Source organism: Hippocampus guttulatus, chromosome 3, assembly GCF_054856545.1.
Source record: "Hippocampus guttulatus isolate MCC_2025c chromosome 3, RoL_Hgut_1.0, whole genome shotgun sequence".
In the NCBI taxonomy this organism is placed as follows: Eukaryota; Metazoa; Chordata; class Actinopteri; order Syngnathiformes; family Syngnathidae; genus Hippocampus; species Hippocampus guttulatus.
Genome location: NC_141263.1, coordinates 17171874 through 17187500, shown reverse-complemented (window position 1 = coordinate 17187500; position 15627 = coordinate 17171874). Strand labels below are relative to the sequence as shown.

The 15627-nt window shown below is 41.2% G+C and overlaps 1 protein-coding gene across 1 annotated transcript in view; it reads left to right on the top strand.

Annotated features, from left to right (window-relative positions):
• LOC147207693 (CUB and sushi domain-containing protein 1-like) overlaps positions 1 to 15627 on the top strand; it is a 357336-nt gene that overhangs the window by 287995 nt on the left and 53714 nt on the right. Inside the window, exons 35-45 of the mRNA XM_086107135.1 lie at positions 1 to 45; positions 531 to 734; positions 1431 to 1555; positions 2874 to 2970; positions 4406 to 4510; positions 8402 to 8520; positions 8601 to 8670; positions 9963 to 10079; positions 10442 to 10651; positions 11834 to 12022; positions 12536 to 12713. The exon at positions 1 to 45 is cut by the window's left edge and continues 51 nt beyond it. Coding sequence (XP_085963261.1) covers positions 1 to 45; positions 531 to 734; positions 1431 to 1555; positions 2874 to 2970; positions 4406 to 4510; positions 8402 to 8520; positions 8601 to 8670; positions 9963 to 10079; positions 10442 to 10651; positions 11834 to 12022; positions 12536 to 12713 — 1459 coding nt within the window. The remainder of the gene's footprint in view (positions 46 to 530; positions 735 to 1430; positions 1556 to 2873; positions 2971 to 4405; positions 4511 to 8401; positions 8521 to 8600; positions 8671 to 9962; positions 10080 to 10441; positions 10652 to 11833; positions 12023 to 12535; positions 12714 to 15627) is intronic.

Below are 15627 nucleotides of genomic sequence, written 5' to 3'. Positions count from 1 at the left end.
CCAAGAGTGGCCAACCAGCTAAGGGCTTTCACTTTGTCTACCAAGGTGATGTGACTAAAGTGTTTTCTATCAAGGCCCCCTACTCCAATCATGTCATGAGGGTATTTTTGAGATAATTAGTCAGAATAATGGCGAGTTGTTAAAAAGTAGAATCATTCAAACAGTGACTCCCTCCTCTCTTTGACATCCGTCTTTGTCTTCTGCAAAGTTAGCGTTTGAATGGCTAAATGGATGACGAATGGACAACCAAGTTAAAAGCAAAGTGAAGCAACATCAACACTAATCATTCTGAAATGGAGGTAGTGTTCCGCTTCGGTTCGAGAAAACGCTAAGGCTGACAAAGTTGATGAATTGAAATCTCTGTAAATGAAACAGCAAGGAAACCTAATCACTTAAGTAATAATTGGAATCCCTTTAAAAGCATGACGGATAACTGTTCACGAGGACTGATGGTGAATGAGGCTTATTGAATTCTGTTTTGTTTTTTTAATACCTTCCTCTCATACTCTATGAATGTCTTCCGACTGAAGCTGTGCCTCGGACAAGTGACAGTCAGTGTAGCTCGGTGCCAGAGCCTCGCTACGGCAGGCGGATCGGGTCAGAGTTCTCCGCCGGCTCGGTGATCCGTTTCGAGTGCAGTCCAGGATATCTCCTGAAGGGATCCAGCGCGATCCGGTGCCAGGCCGTACCAGGAGCTCTGGCCCAGTGGAATTCAACGACGCCAAGCTGTATCGGTAAGGCACTGAGGTTTCCCCTCGCTGTCCATAACATTGGATCAAAATTTGAATAGATTCTAAATGTAGTTATGCTGTGTTTTGACGAATACTGTCAGAAGGGATTTATTTAACAGTACATATCTTTTTGTAGTGTTGCATAGCTCAACTCTGTGATGTCTTGACATGTTTCTCATATTTGATTTCTCATATCGGAATTAACTTTTATTATCACCGCAAAATACCATTTCTAACTAATTTTTAACTTTCAACTTTCAACTAAATCAATTGAGCAAATGATCAGAAACGCCACTCAGTGATAAAATAAAATTCTACACTAGAACCATGATAATAAACATAAAGTACTGTAAATTAATACCTCGCTGTAGTATCGCACTTTTATTGGATCTCATATTCCTCTGACATTGCACCGTTGAAATAAACACTGTTCCCAAACACTAAATCATCATGATTTAAACAAATGATGTCCAACAAATTCTAGGTCGGTTTGAAATCTATTTCTGCAGCGAACAGTTTTAATTATCACTTCAGTTTATTAAATCACATGAAGTCGCTTTTTCCACCCTTGGCTCTGTGTTAGTCATTTGAACACTCTATGGCTGGATGTACAGACATTTTCCAACAGCCTGTCATTTCCCTCAGCTACTTGATTAATAAACGTTACTGAAAAATATGTCATTTCTGTTTTCCCTTCAGTTCCTTGCAGTGGGAATCTGACAGAACGCCGTGGTACCATATTGTCTCCTGGCTTTCCAGAGCCATACCCAAACAGTCTCAACTGTCTGTGGAGAATCCATGTCAGCGAAGGAGCTGGAATACAGGTGAAGATGCCATTTAACCCTTTTACCATTAATTAGATCGTATTCGCTAAATGGTATTTATAATTCATAACCATGTGAAAAGTGCCCTATCAGCAAGCCCAAAAACCAAAGAAAATGTTATTTTGGATTAAAACGATGATGACCCTGCTTAAAAAAAAAAAGCATGGACCAGCATGGTTTTGTTAGCATATCCTAATCATGAATCAAGAATCATGATGCGTAAAAAAACAAAAGCGCTTGCAAAAGGCAAGGAACGAGAAAATGGAAATTGTGTGTCAGCCAAAAGGACAAGAGAATCTAAAACACGAGAATACAAAACTGAGACTCCACAGTAATGAAAAAATACTTACAAGAGAAACCCAATGAACTACGTGACAAAACTAGAGGCAAAAATCGCAAATGTCTATAAAATTGAAGCACTTGGAAACAGTCGTGAGCAAGTCTTAATAATCCGACAGCCAGTTTTCTGTGAAGCAGAGTGTGTATACAGTATAGGCAGCTGGTCTTGAGGCCGGATTTGTGTCAGGTGAGGCTCGTGAGGGAACACCCTCCAGACACTGAAAAGCAAACAGGACAGGATGGTGACTTCGAGCCAGGAGGGTTGTCCTTGGGACAAACGACATGTAATATGTACTGCATTTTATCCAAATAAATCACACACTTCACGGGAACCGAACGCTGTTGCGTCAGGGCCACCACTGAATAGCCTGTTGCTCGCGTTGGTCTCTTGAAGAGATGAATTGGCTGAGTGTGAATACCACTTGGAGTGTGGGTACTCCGATGATAGACAAACACTGCTGGGCAAATGTTGAAGTGCTGATGGTAGAGTGCAGACATTTTTAAATACCAGGGGAATACAATGATGTGTTGTTGCTGTCTGTTTAAATCCCACAGCGGGACAACACGGTTACTTTACTAGCGCTTGCTGCATGAAATTTTAAATAAACACGAGACTTAATACCCAGATGTCAAGTTTGTTGCAATGGGATAATTTCAAGACTGTTATTTTGGAGTTGTTCTCCCAAAGGATACACATATAAAACCATAAACAGTATGTTTTATTTATTTATTTATTTATTTTTGCCATGTCACACAAAATGCAAGTAGGTGGGTTTTCTGTCGATAGGATGAGTTTCAAAAAAAAAAACAAAAAAACCACAAACACAAATAGATGAACGGTGAATATGGGAGTTGACTGCATTTGAGTTCCAGGGAAGAACATGCTGCAATGCTTGCGTTTCAACTTCCAATTTATATAATGGCTCTGCCTCAACACTTGGGTGCAAAATGTGTTTTATTTTCATTCTTTGCTGTTTAGATTCAAGTGATGACATTTGCTACCGAGCACAACTGGGATTCTCTGGAGATCTACGATGGGGGAGACATGACGGCTCCTAAATTAGGGTCATTTTCTGGTATGACAATATCCTCTCACACCCCTGCCTCACACACACATACACACACACACACACACACACACACACACACACGAGCAGGTCGAGGTCTATGATAGATGGGATATGACAGCACCTAAACTAAAGCCGTGTGCACACACACAGCGAGTATATGTGATGAATTAGCTATGACAGTTATTAATCTATAAGCACACACATGCACACCCATAACACTGCACACCGGAGACACATAATGGATGACTTGTAATAACAAGAAATCTGATATTATCTTAAATATCCTTTTGATGCGTTAAGAAGTCCTCCTCTGTGGCAACAGTGAGCGGGAGGGGGCAGTGGGGGGTGGGGGGTGGGGAGGGGTAGCAGGAGAAGAAAGAGCAAAGCAGCTTCACTTGTACTTTGAGTGAAGCCTGGAAGGAGGAAGAGAGGACAGGGGGGCGTAAAGAATGAGATAACCTTTACAATTTCCCAGCGGTGTTTCCACTGTGACCTGCCCCAAGCATATACCTGTCACATACCTATCACACATGAAACATGACGCCCACTGGGCAGCACACACTCGCACACGTACACAAAGGCACGCAAATGACTCTGCCCTTCTCCACAAGACACACTGGGGAGCTGCCCACTCGAACCACAGTGATCTGATGTTTGCCACTGAGCGTGAGGGCTGATGAGGGTTTCCTCATAGAGGGACAATTTCATGTTAGTGGTCTCTGGAGGGTTTGTGTCACCCGCCCGCCTTTCCCAGACGGACTTGGCATGTGAAGACTTCTTAAGGCCAGAATCCCACAGTTTATGCATTTTTTAACACCGCTCTACAATCGACGGCCGCAGCATTAGGCACACCTCGAGAATCTAATTAGAGCGATGCAAAATCGCAATCAAATATTCAGAGGTTTTCATTTAGTATGTTTTGTGATTCATACTGAAAGGTGCCTCCGTTGGCTGACTCGTCCTTCAGGCTTGCCGTGTTATATTTGATTATCAGAAGCTCTCACTGTCATGCACCACTCTAAACTGCAACCAGGAAAATGGTCACAAAAACCATCGAAGACATGATTATCAGAATGAAGTGAGGCTGGAGAGTGGAAAACATTACTATCAGAGTCTTGTGTTTTGTATGTAATATAAATGTATCGCCAGAATTTTAGCACATCCGCCTCACAGTTCTGCAGGTGGTCAGGCTTCCTCCGACTTTCCAAAAACGTGCAAATTAGAATACGGATAAGGATGTCCTTAGGTGTCAAAGTGAGCGTGAATGTGTCTTTGTTTGCGCGCTGTAATCGGCTGCCAACCAGTTTAAGGTCTACCCCAGCATACCGACCACCTTAGTGAAATAAGCCGTATAGTGCATAGACGGATGAAAAATTACGATAAATATTATTTATTGGTTGTCATCATTAATCCTGTTTTTATTTATTGTATTTTTTTGCAGGAACTACAGCCCCTGCCCTCCTTAACTCCACATCCAATCAGCTTCTCTTGCACTTTCAGAGTGACATTAGCGTTGTGGCTGCAGGATTTCACCTTGAATACAAAAGTAAGTTCAAGCTTTCAACATTTATGGAGTGACTAAAAAGATGACTGATAGAAAAATGACATCTACTGATGGGAAAACAAAGCACGGTTGACTGCAGGGACCCTTACAGAAAGGGTTTGTTCACCCAAAACACCCACAGACCTGTGACACACACGTCTACGTCGAGCCGAACCTTCAACATCAAATTACAGAAGTCAGTGACCTGAAGTAGTACTGCAGAAGAACACAGACTCACACACGAACTATGCCTCAAGGGTCATCAACGCAAAACATACTATAACACAAAGGCAACATGCTTGCTTGACAATGCACGTGGGAAGAATAGGCTTTTAAGTGACTTCGCAAAGCACATGCACACAAAAGACTCACACAGTACACACAATTAGACACAGAATAACACCTGTCAGGTCGTGGTTGTGCTTTTCAGGTCACGTGTGGTGCTTTTGGCTTAGAATCATTTCTAGATCAATGAACATGTCTCCTTTTGTGAGAATGTGTGAGTTACTGGGTTTTTTTTCTTTTCTTTGCCTGCCTTCATTTATTTGTGAGTGTATGCGACTACCTTGCTCTCATTTTTAACTCCATTGTCAGAATTTTTGTTGGCCGTCCCCGTCTTGATTGACCAGATTTGGAGGACAATTTACAGTGTTGCTATTTCTTTACAGATTACCGTTTTGATATCAATGTGTTTAATGTTGTGCAGGTATGCATCTTAAAGGACAAAATTGTCATATTATCTCTGATACGAAGGAGTGTTAGGCCCACAAATTAAAGAATCAAATAATACCAAATTGAAAAGTGAAAGTTGCATGAATAATAATTGTGCATTATTATTATGCTATATTGTTTAAGGTAATAAAAAAAAGATATTTTACAATGAACGAGTATATTTACACCATGAATTTCAAAATTACATACAACTTATAGGAAAGCATTTGTGTTTTTATTTTATATGACATAAATCAATTACAAATAATTTTATCCTAATACCATGCGTGCGACTGAATGCATGTTTGGAGGGCCATCCTAATAAAGTCTGTGCATACCATTCTTTAGATCAGCGCTGCCGTCCTTGCGTTACAGCCCGCGCAATCCTATTTGCTGACCGACATAGAAACAAAAAACATGATTCAACATTCAATTAACTCAACATTACAATGACTTTCGATGTTGTAATCATGGGAGACCTGAAGCTTTCAAAACCTCCAAACCGCAAGCAGCGTGTTTGAAATGGAAAGCCTCCAAGCAGAGGTTAAAAAAAAAGACCGCTGATGCCGATATTTTTCTACACTTAATATGATATATGTCGACATTCTGCCGCCGGCGCAATGTGGTCGGGACGCGTTACGGCTGTTGGGCAGTTGGTAAGCGTCAATGAGCGGCATGGGCCACGTGTGTCTCGCTCTGTCAGCATGAGTCAGCCATCGCCGGGCCGTCGGTGGGCAGTTAACGGAATCAAAACGTGCAATATGAGGAATCACCTTCACGGGGTGCTGGACTTACTACACTCTGCAGTGCGCAAGAGCAAAAGTGCTTAAGTCCATACGCTCAGCAGGCGCGCCGGGAATGACCATATTTTCACATTTTAGGGTTGCTCCACCCAGAGTGCGTACCTGGCATGAGGTTATGTCAATGACAGGTTGTCTTCAATGAGCCTAACATACAGAACATGCTTTGGAAATGGAAGACGGTTGGTTGTGCTAGCTACTCACAAATTGTTATTCGATTTAGCCAGAGAGATTCGCACTATTGTTGCCGATTTGCCTCTAACACGTGTTTTATGTTATATAAGTGGAGCGGGGGGGACGTGTGACAAGTAATATTCTCGTCATTTTTCACTCACTGAAGGCTCTTTATAGTAAATCGCGTCAGTTTTGACGAGAATGCTGACACCGTCTTGCTGTTGCCGAGTGCCCATCAAGGTTCGCTTTGTCGTGCTGTCAGCATTTTAAATAGTATCACAGCTTTTATTTTTCCACAGGGTGTGAGAGGGTAAGAGAGAGCGGGAGTGAGCACAAGAAAGAGGACGGTCGGCCAAATGGACTAGATTCATTGATCAGTTGTCACGATGCTCCGACTAATAATGCACTGAGTGCGAATGTCGCATGCAGCTCCTTTCATTTGTGCTTCATCTTTCGGAAGTTTCCTCCTCCCCATGCGTGCGGACGAGCGCGCTCTCAAATGTCGGCATACGTACAACAAGGCATCCGTGTGTTTCTGTGTGCGCGCGCGGATGCATGTGTATAAGTGTGCTCGCTCTGCGGGATCACATTGTTTTGCCGGTAGGCAGGTAGATGATGAACAAACAAGACCAGACACACACATATATAAACACGTGCACAAACACGCACACACACACACACACACACACACACACACACACACACACACACATTCCCTTCTTTCGAATCTTCTTTTCTTTAGTCCTCTTCCGCCCCAGTGTTGCTATGGTAACCACTTACTCTAGGGCGGTCTCCTGCAGAAGTTTGGGATTGAAACACACAAACAAATGGAAGACACACACACACGCAGATTCCCTTCTTCTAATGCAGGGGTCGACAACGCAAAACACTGAAAGAGTCATGTTGAACCAACAGCCCCCCAAAAAACCAAGTATGTCTGGAGCTGCAAAAAAGTAAAAGACTAATAATGAAGGCAACATGTGCTGTATGGATCTATCTTAGCTATATTAGCCTACTATCAAAATGACTAAATTTGCTACAAATACACAATGAGCCTTCATGATGAAATGTTTTTTTTTCCCCCTGCAGTGCATCCTGTAGATCAGGGGTGCCCAAACCTTTTTGACCAAAGATCTACTTTTCGATCAACCAGCCTCCTGAGATCGACCCGTTACCGCACGCGCGCATAAGCACACACTTACACACGCATGCCATAATGAGCAACAGCCATAACGGACCCTAAAATGAACGAGGAATGGGGACACGCTTTTGCAGCGTGTTAAATATCGTAGCTCACGTGTACCGTTTAAAAATGCTTCTCTCGGCCCTCCACATTCCCATTCTTTGCCAGTACCCTCGGTGAATTGTACATGAAACACCGTTTTATTTATTTATTTATTTTTTAAACAACCACCTGCCTGGCATTCCGTCCTGCTGATAGAAACGTGTGCCGCAGGCTATGACCCAAATCTTCATTGACAGACATGTTGAAATTTAATATTTAATATTTCTATTCTACATATTTTTACAGCATTGGAAAACGTTAAGAATGTTTGTGTCATGTTTGTCCTCCTCCAGAAACCATATAAATATAAACATATAAACAAAAAATATATTCCCCTCCCCCATCATTTTCAAACATTTTTGTAAAACCTCCAGGGAGCCACTAGGGCGGCGGCGCTAAAGAGCCGCATTTGCGGCTCCAGAGCCGCAGCTTGCCGCCCCCCGTTCTAATGCAATAGTTGATGAAGGGCACGCCTCTTTCAACCTGAATGTGTTGAAGGATATGTACAGTACCTAATCACTTCGCTCCATCCCAAAGGCATAAAAAAACTGCTCTAATCTTACATGTAAATGATAGGAACAAAACAACAATCGCCAAGTGCATCCAGTATTATTATTTACTCGTAAGTGTTGAATAATGTTGATCATCGCGAACCTCGTTTATCATGTGTCATGCAAACAACTCGGCTGGAAATGAGATTGCTGTTTTTTTATTAACTTTAGCCGCAAATGAAGAATGAAAAAAAAAGCATTAAAAAAGTGTATTAAATATGATGGGATTAAATGACAACACGTTTTGGGAATCACGTTACAGGTTATCATTATTGGTGCATGAAATGGTTAAATTATCTCGAGGCATTGGTGTGAATACTGTCACTTAACTGTGCACCAGTGAAGCCATGCTTTTTCCTTAAACCTGATACAGCGGTCGGTCTGACGACTTGTCCTGAGCCGATGATCCCAGCAAACGGCATAAAAACAGGAGACCGATACATGGTCAATGAAGTAGTGGCCTTCACCTGTGAGCCTGGATACACCTTACAGGTAACACTGACACCACCAAACATAAAGTAGCAATACTATTTGCCAAAATAATTGATTGCATTTTTTTTCTCTCTTCAAAGGGCCACTCTCATATTTCCTGCATGCCTGGGACTGTGCGCAGATGGAACTACCCACCTCCTCTTTGCATAGGTACAAACACAGACACACATACACACACACACACACACACACACACACATACACACACGCACTCACTAAAAGACACATACAGTAAGTTGAGCAACTTACTTTTTGTTTCGTGTTGTGTATGATAAAAAATGCTTGAAATAAATATCCAGCTCCAGTCGATGAACACAACATGCAAGAGAGCGCAGTTACTTTTCGATCGATTCACAGTAGCATACATGAGGGCTAGCGGTTCTGTGACAGCAGTTTTGTGGCGCGAGTCAAAGCTTGTTTTTGAACATGTTCACAAAAGAATTGATTCCATTGGTGTTTGTGTTACGACTGGACTTAGCTTCTTGCTGAACATCTGTAACAGGTCAATTCCATTTAAAATCGACCTTGTCCCAGGACAAGCTATTCTTAGCGAGGCATTCGGCTCCTCTCGCTGCAATATATTATCAACATGCTAATCCAATCAGAAATCCTGCAAGCGAATATGCTTCTTTGCCTACATTCAGTATATGATTTTGAAACCGTAGTATATTTGCTCATTTTGTGCAGCACAGCTAAGAAATCACTTTTTATCCCAGTGATTCACAAGTTATAACAGTTATACTGAAAATGAAAACAAGGAAAGAAAAGAGGAAAAAATTAAGACATTGAATTACAAAAATGAAATAATAATATCATGAAGAAGTCATAATTTTGTTACGGTTATTGCTATCATATTACAATTTTTTTTGTAATATTAAAGGAATAAAACTGTCATTTTAATAAATGATTACTTCTTGCAGACCCTGAAAGATAGCACTCTCAGTCCAACAATTGCCGTCACTTTCACAACACCTGCCATTTTCAAATATGTATCGGGAAACATCATCATATGATATTAAGCACTATGGATGGAAGGTCATACCCAAACCAAACAAAAGAGGCAATTTTAGTTTGTTTCTCTAGACTATGATGTTTTTTTACACTGACTTTAGACAGTTTGAAAAACAGAAATATCTCCTGGTCGTGAATGGTAATGGATAGGCTCCTCAAGAAGGGCCCATCTCAACACATAAATTTGTGATGATACTATTCTGACTGATTTGGCATTAGATTACTTGGAAATGAAAAAAAACCCCAAAACATTTTGTTCTCCATTTATAGAATTAGTTTTCTTCTTTTCAGTGTAGCCTGGCCTGCTGCTGCTTTAAGGCTCCTTTTATTAGCCTTTTTTTGGGGGGGGGGGGGGTGGGTTCTATATTGTCTGTGTTGAAGCACATATGGTGCCTCGTTAACACGACTCTTTCTTTCTCTCATCCTGTCAGCTCGTTGTGGTGGGGTATTGTCTGAGGTCACTGGAGTGATCCTGAGTCCGGGTTTCCCAGGCAACTACCCCGGCAACCTAGACTGCACCTGGCAAATCATCTTGCCGACAGGATATGGTAACTATTATGGGCTGGAGGATAATTCCTTGAAAGGATGAGGCAGTGTCAGTACATCTGTTGCTGTAGTTCATAGCACAAAATTAGCAGGAGTGACACATGGTTTATTAAAAGCGTTATCACGTGTTTAATTAGAGGTGAGTGTGTGATGTGCTCAGTTTTGAATTTGACATTGATAACATCTGGTTGTAGGCTTGGAATATGTGCAAGGAATGTGCTTGTCTTGGACTAGTAAATTACAGTAGGAAAAATTTAACAGTGATAATTATTTTTTCTTTTGTCATATATTGTTCATATTTCAGAATGATGGTAGTATGTTTAATGTGGCAAGAATAAAATGTGTATTTTCTATTTTATCCCAGGAGCCCATATTCACTTCCAAAACTTTTCCTCTGAAGACAACCATGACTTCCTGGAGGTGCGGTCGGGACCACAGCACAGCTCGTCTCTGATTGGACAATTCACTGGTTCACAAGTCCCGCCCTCTCTTCTAAGCACCACCCACCAGACCATCATTCACTTCTACAGTGACCATTCAGAGAACAGGATGGGGTTCAAACTCACTTATCAAGGTGAGTTCGTCTTTGATTGTCACGAGTCACGTCCATTTTACACCAAACAGCCAATGAGTGGTCATTTTTTAAAAATTGAAAGTGACAAACCTTACAGTCTTGAACCATCTGTTTACTTTCACTCAACTCAACTCACTTATGTTGTTTAGGTTACGCAAAAAATAAATAAAAAATGCTTCATTGCATGGTCCAGAGAGAGTATGACTGATTAGCATCCAAATGCAACAGCCGTCTCCAACTAATGCGGAGTGTGATGAAAGGCTTTAAGCTTTCATCACTAGACACGTGTCTTTTTTTTTCTTAATGTATTATTATTTTTAATACAACCGGATTGCTTTGCTCTCATCAGTTTAAAAGGGATATAATGTTGCAATGCAAAGCCCCCCATGAGGTGCTGACATCTCGTCTAATTTTCTCTTACCCTCGAGTGGTTCTCATCAAAAACACAAAACATGTCACTGCGGGGTTGCCTGACAGAATAACCTGGCTTGCTAAAGGACACACAAATTCACCTACATTTACATGCATGAGATAATTGCCCCTGTTTTCACCCTAATTTGCAACGGTCAAGTCTTGTCACTCGGATTCATGTCCTTGCTAACTCCCATGGTCAGTACAGAGAGCGTATTAACTGGACTGAGGCAAATAATATTTTTATACATACATGTAGTACTGTATCAGATTTTGGATAGGAATGGTAAAAATGCCAAATTCAATTTGGTGATTAATTCTTCATTAGTAACACTCCTTGCATGGTGGAGATTGTCTCGTGTGAGGAGTACACTTTATGTGTGTGTGTGTGTGTGTGTTGTAAATGTAGGCACCCATGTGTCAGTACACATTTTTCAATTTGTATACTGTGCTGCAAAACGCTCTGCCATAATTCAACATAATCCAGCCAATTTTTATTTATTTTTATCAGTCACTCCCGCTTTTATGAATGACTTTTATTGTTGCGTGCCCAAATAGACGAGTAATGTTTTTGAAATTTGTCATGCATCCTGTATGTCCCAGATAACGACAGTGTATTCGCTGTCTGTCATTGTCCATCAGTGCTAATCCGGTTACTCTGAAAGTGTTTTGGTTGCTGACTGGATTGGTTTTGCCCATCACATTGCAGTTAGCCAATGCGTTAAAATGATTTATGTACATTTTATGGACTAATTCAATGTCTGTCTTTAGCTTACCAACTTCAAAACTGCCAGGATCCTTCTCCTTTTACCAATGGTGACATCATCAATAGTGACTACAGTGCTGGCCGGTCAATAACATTCCTGTGTTATGCTGGCTATGTTTTGATTGGACACCCAGTCCTGACATGTCTGCATGGGACCAACCGGAAGTGGAATCACCCATTTCCACGCTGCGAGGGTAAGAGCAACTCGATATGGTGCATTCAGATCTTGCATATCACTTTCTTCTGATTACTTTTGAGTATTGATGATGAAAAATCAATCAATAATTGAATTTGAGGGTTTTTTTGTCATAAAATGGAAGAAATTTCTCTACTCTATTTACAATTCAGATGTTTTACTGAGCACTCTTATTCTCCCCGTAAGATTTGTGCTATTGTTGAGGTCCGCGTACCTGTCGATGAGCTCAACGTCCGCAGCGGATGTCATGTTGTTCTTGCTAGCACAACGCTAACGTATTGGAACAAAATTATAAGCACGTCTGCTTTTTGCAGCCCAATCAAGCACTCCAAGTCACCGAAAATGTATTTATCACAAAACACTAAATTTTAATTATCATGCCCATTCCTACTTTTTTGTTCTGGGCTGTCTTCCAACTCTCCTTATGCCTGTTTCTCTCAACTCTTGAAGCATCTTTTCAAATTGTCCTTTACTTTCAGATAAATAATCTTTTATGATGCTGCCTTTACAGCTCCCTGCGGCTACAATGTCACAGCTGAAAATGGGACCATTTATTCGCCTCAGTACCCCAGTGAATACCCCAACTCACAAGACTGTAGCTGGCTCATCACCGTCCCCCACGGACATGGAGTTTACATCAACTTTACCCTGTTGCAGACTGAGCCTGTCACTGATTACATTGCTGTATGGTAAGCGTGAACCCGCTCGGACATACAAATCAAAGGTGCTCCTTTTTATCTATGGACAGAAATTTCTAGTTATATGTATGCTTATTAGTGTGGGTATATTTTGCCTTGGTGTAGAACTGCACTGCACCATGCTGACCTCTCATATTGTTAAAAACATTACAAATACTGGATATGTATTTGACAGCCTTACAGTGTGATGCACTGCAGCTCTGCTACAGATTTTATTAGGGAGGCGGCTCATTACAGGTGCAAAGTGGATCATATTTTAGAGCTGTGAGTATATGAGTCTCCTTGTACTGTTTTTGTTTTTTTTTTGTTTGTTTTTTTTTGGGTGGATTTGCAGGGATCCTGACTACATAGCCTCCTGATACATACCCTGGTTTATGCACACCCTGGCTCTACTGTCGCTATAATGGGATTCAATGTGGGGGCTAGGATTGTAATACAGGGAGTGTGAGAGGAATGAATTTACAATGGGACCACTGACCGATTTCATCTGACTCAGTGGACCAGCCGCAACAGAGCCCAAGAGCCCAGGGAGTCTCGCTAACTCTGGTAGTAATGATCAGATTCGGTGGGGAGTGGGGAATGAAATGGAAGGAGTACTGGAGCTGGGTTCCCAACTCCGGTGAGACGGACGGGACTGTATCTGACAAGTTTGGGTCACCTCTGTACAATATTCTCACTTAACTAGTTGCTGTTTAGCCATGTGTTGTTGATGAATTTAATTTACATGAAACTAAAATCAAGTGGAAATGGTCTGACCATTTGACCCTTTGATGGGCAGCGGTTACTACAGTGGACAGCTTTTCATACTATCAGGTTACAGGGAGCACAGCACGAAAGGGATAATTTGAGGGCATAAGAGTCAAGCTGTAGAGCGAGCGGATCAAATACAGGCGCTTTGAAAGTCATGCATTCACAATGCCATTGGTGACCACTTGCTTTCGATTTTGCTGCCCTTCAGAGTGTATTTGCTACATGTTAGGAGAAGCCTGTAACCATGTGAGTCAATAGATGCAGGGGGAACACTGCATTGACCTGTAGAAAATCCCTTTGCCGACCTTGTAGTGTAGCAAAATAAATAATATAGTTTGGAATGTGATAATAGTGAAAGCAAGAAATTGCAAACATCAATCTATATACACCTTTTAAGAATATACTTTATATTTGGAAGCAAATGGGCGCCGAAGGATATATTTTTCGTTGTTTTTGTGAATCATCTAATTGTCAAAACTGCCCTTAATTTAGTAGTCCAAATAAAAAAACAACAACAATGAGCTATTGGATGCCGCCAATGCTCTGTCACGTAAACAAGATATCACAATATCATGTAAGTTTCAAATGCATGGAGATCACATTAAAGCAAGCCGTTCCAGCATCTAGTGGATGTGCTGCCCCTTCCACTGCCTTTAGAGTGCAATAAACATTTAAAAAAAAAAAAAGACAAATCTAGAGGTTGCATTTAATGATGCATCCAAACCACTTCTCATGGCCTCTAAAGGGACAAATGAAAGTTGTATGTTTGCAACTCTTAATGGTCCACCGCGGTGTTTAGGGCTACCTTTGGGCTGTTTGGTTTATCAAGTCTGCTGGTGGATCACTGAGACCGAGTGAGGTAACATTTAGTTTTTATGCTGCAAGGGACCTGCTAAATTTGTCAGGTCTAAACCTAAAGTAAAGGTTTGTCTGGACGATTATGGAAGAACTAATTAACGCCATTATTTTGATTGAAACTGAAATCATGATTTTTAAAATGATTTTTGCATTTGCCCAACTACTAAAACTGAACTGGTCAAAACTATCGCCGCAACCTCACGCCGATTCATCCCTACACGTTGAACACTTTTTTCTTGAATGCTATTCTTTTACTTTTTGTCAAGTGCAAAATGCCCGTGTAAATATCACGTGAAATTCAAGACTCTTGCATTTTTATTGCATCCACACCTTGCATCTTTGCATACATTGAAGCCTTGATAAACCGTACCCATGTCACTTAAACATATTTATTTTAACTTAAGTAATTAACAAGTGCTCACCAATGGTTGGCTTCAATTTATGTAAAGCACTCTGCAAAAAAGAAAATAAATAAATAAGTGCTGCTCCAACTTATTATTGCTTCTCATACAAGCCCCATTTTCTTATAGCATCTATTCTGTCTTCTCCCTTCAGCATTGCTCTTTTGTTCCGTGTTCTCATTAATCATACTAGCGCTGAATGTCGCGTCGTGTACATTGCTATGTTCTTCATATCGCAGTGATTTGCGCTTGCTGCTTTTCAGCTCAGCATAGCCATTAACTCCTGGGGAACGGTGGCAGCCCACTGCATCCAAATGTCAGGGCCAAACTTTCCCTTGGTGTGTTTTGCCTGCCGCTGAATGACACCACCACACCGATTCTTGCATCGGACAATAATTGGAGATTATTTTGCAAGTACTGTACATACAGTTGAATCGTGAAGTTCCCAAAATCTTATCATGGAGAGGAACGTTGTATTCATTTTGGATTTTTATTTTCCATTCGATCAATTCTTATTCCAGGCGAGAGGCTTTAGGATGGCGATTCCAGAAGCTTTATACTCGCCTACTTGATCCATTCCAACAGCAGTTTTGTGTTTCCAATCATTGTCCTGTTGGAACGTTTCAGCCATCTGGCTGTTGATTGAAGGTGAATTTAAATATGTTGGAGTGCTGGAGGTTCTTGTTCTATACTGATGAAAAAACAATGGTTCCAATCAACTGTTCAAGGCTCCAAGTGACTTCTATAACTTCAGCCTCATGATTGCATACGGTAATAACTTGTCACCACAACTCTCCACACACTAATTGACAAAATCCACTCCAATCATTGCCATTATTGTTCATCCATGTATTTAGCAAGACAATGGTGCTCACACTGAAATTGTACAACTCTGC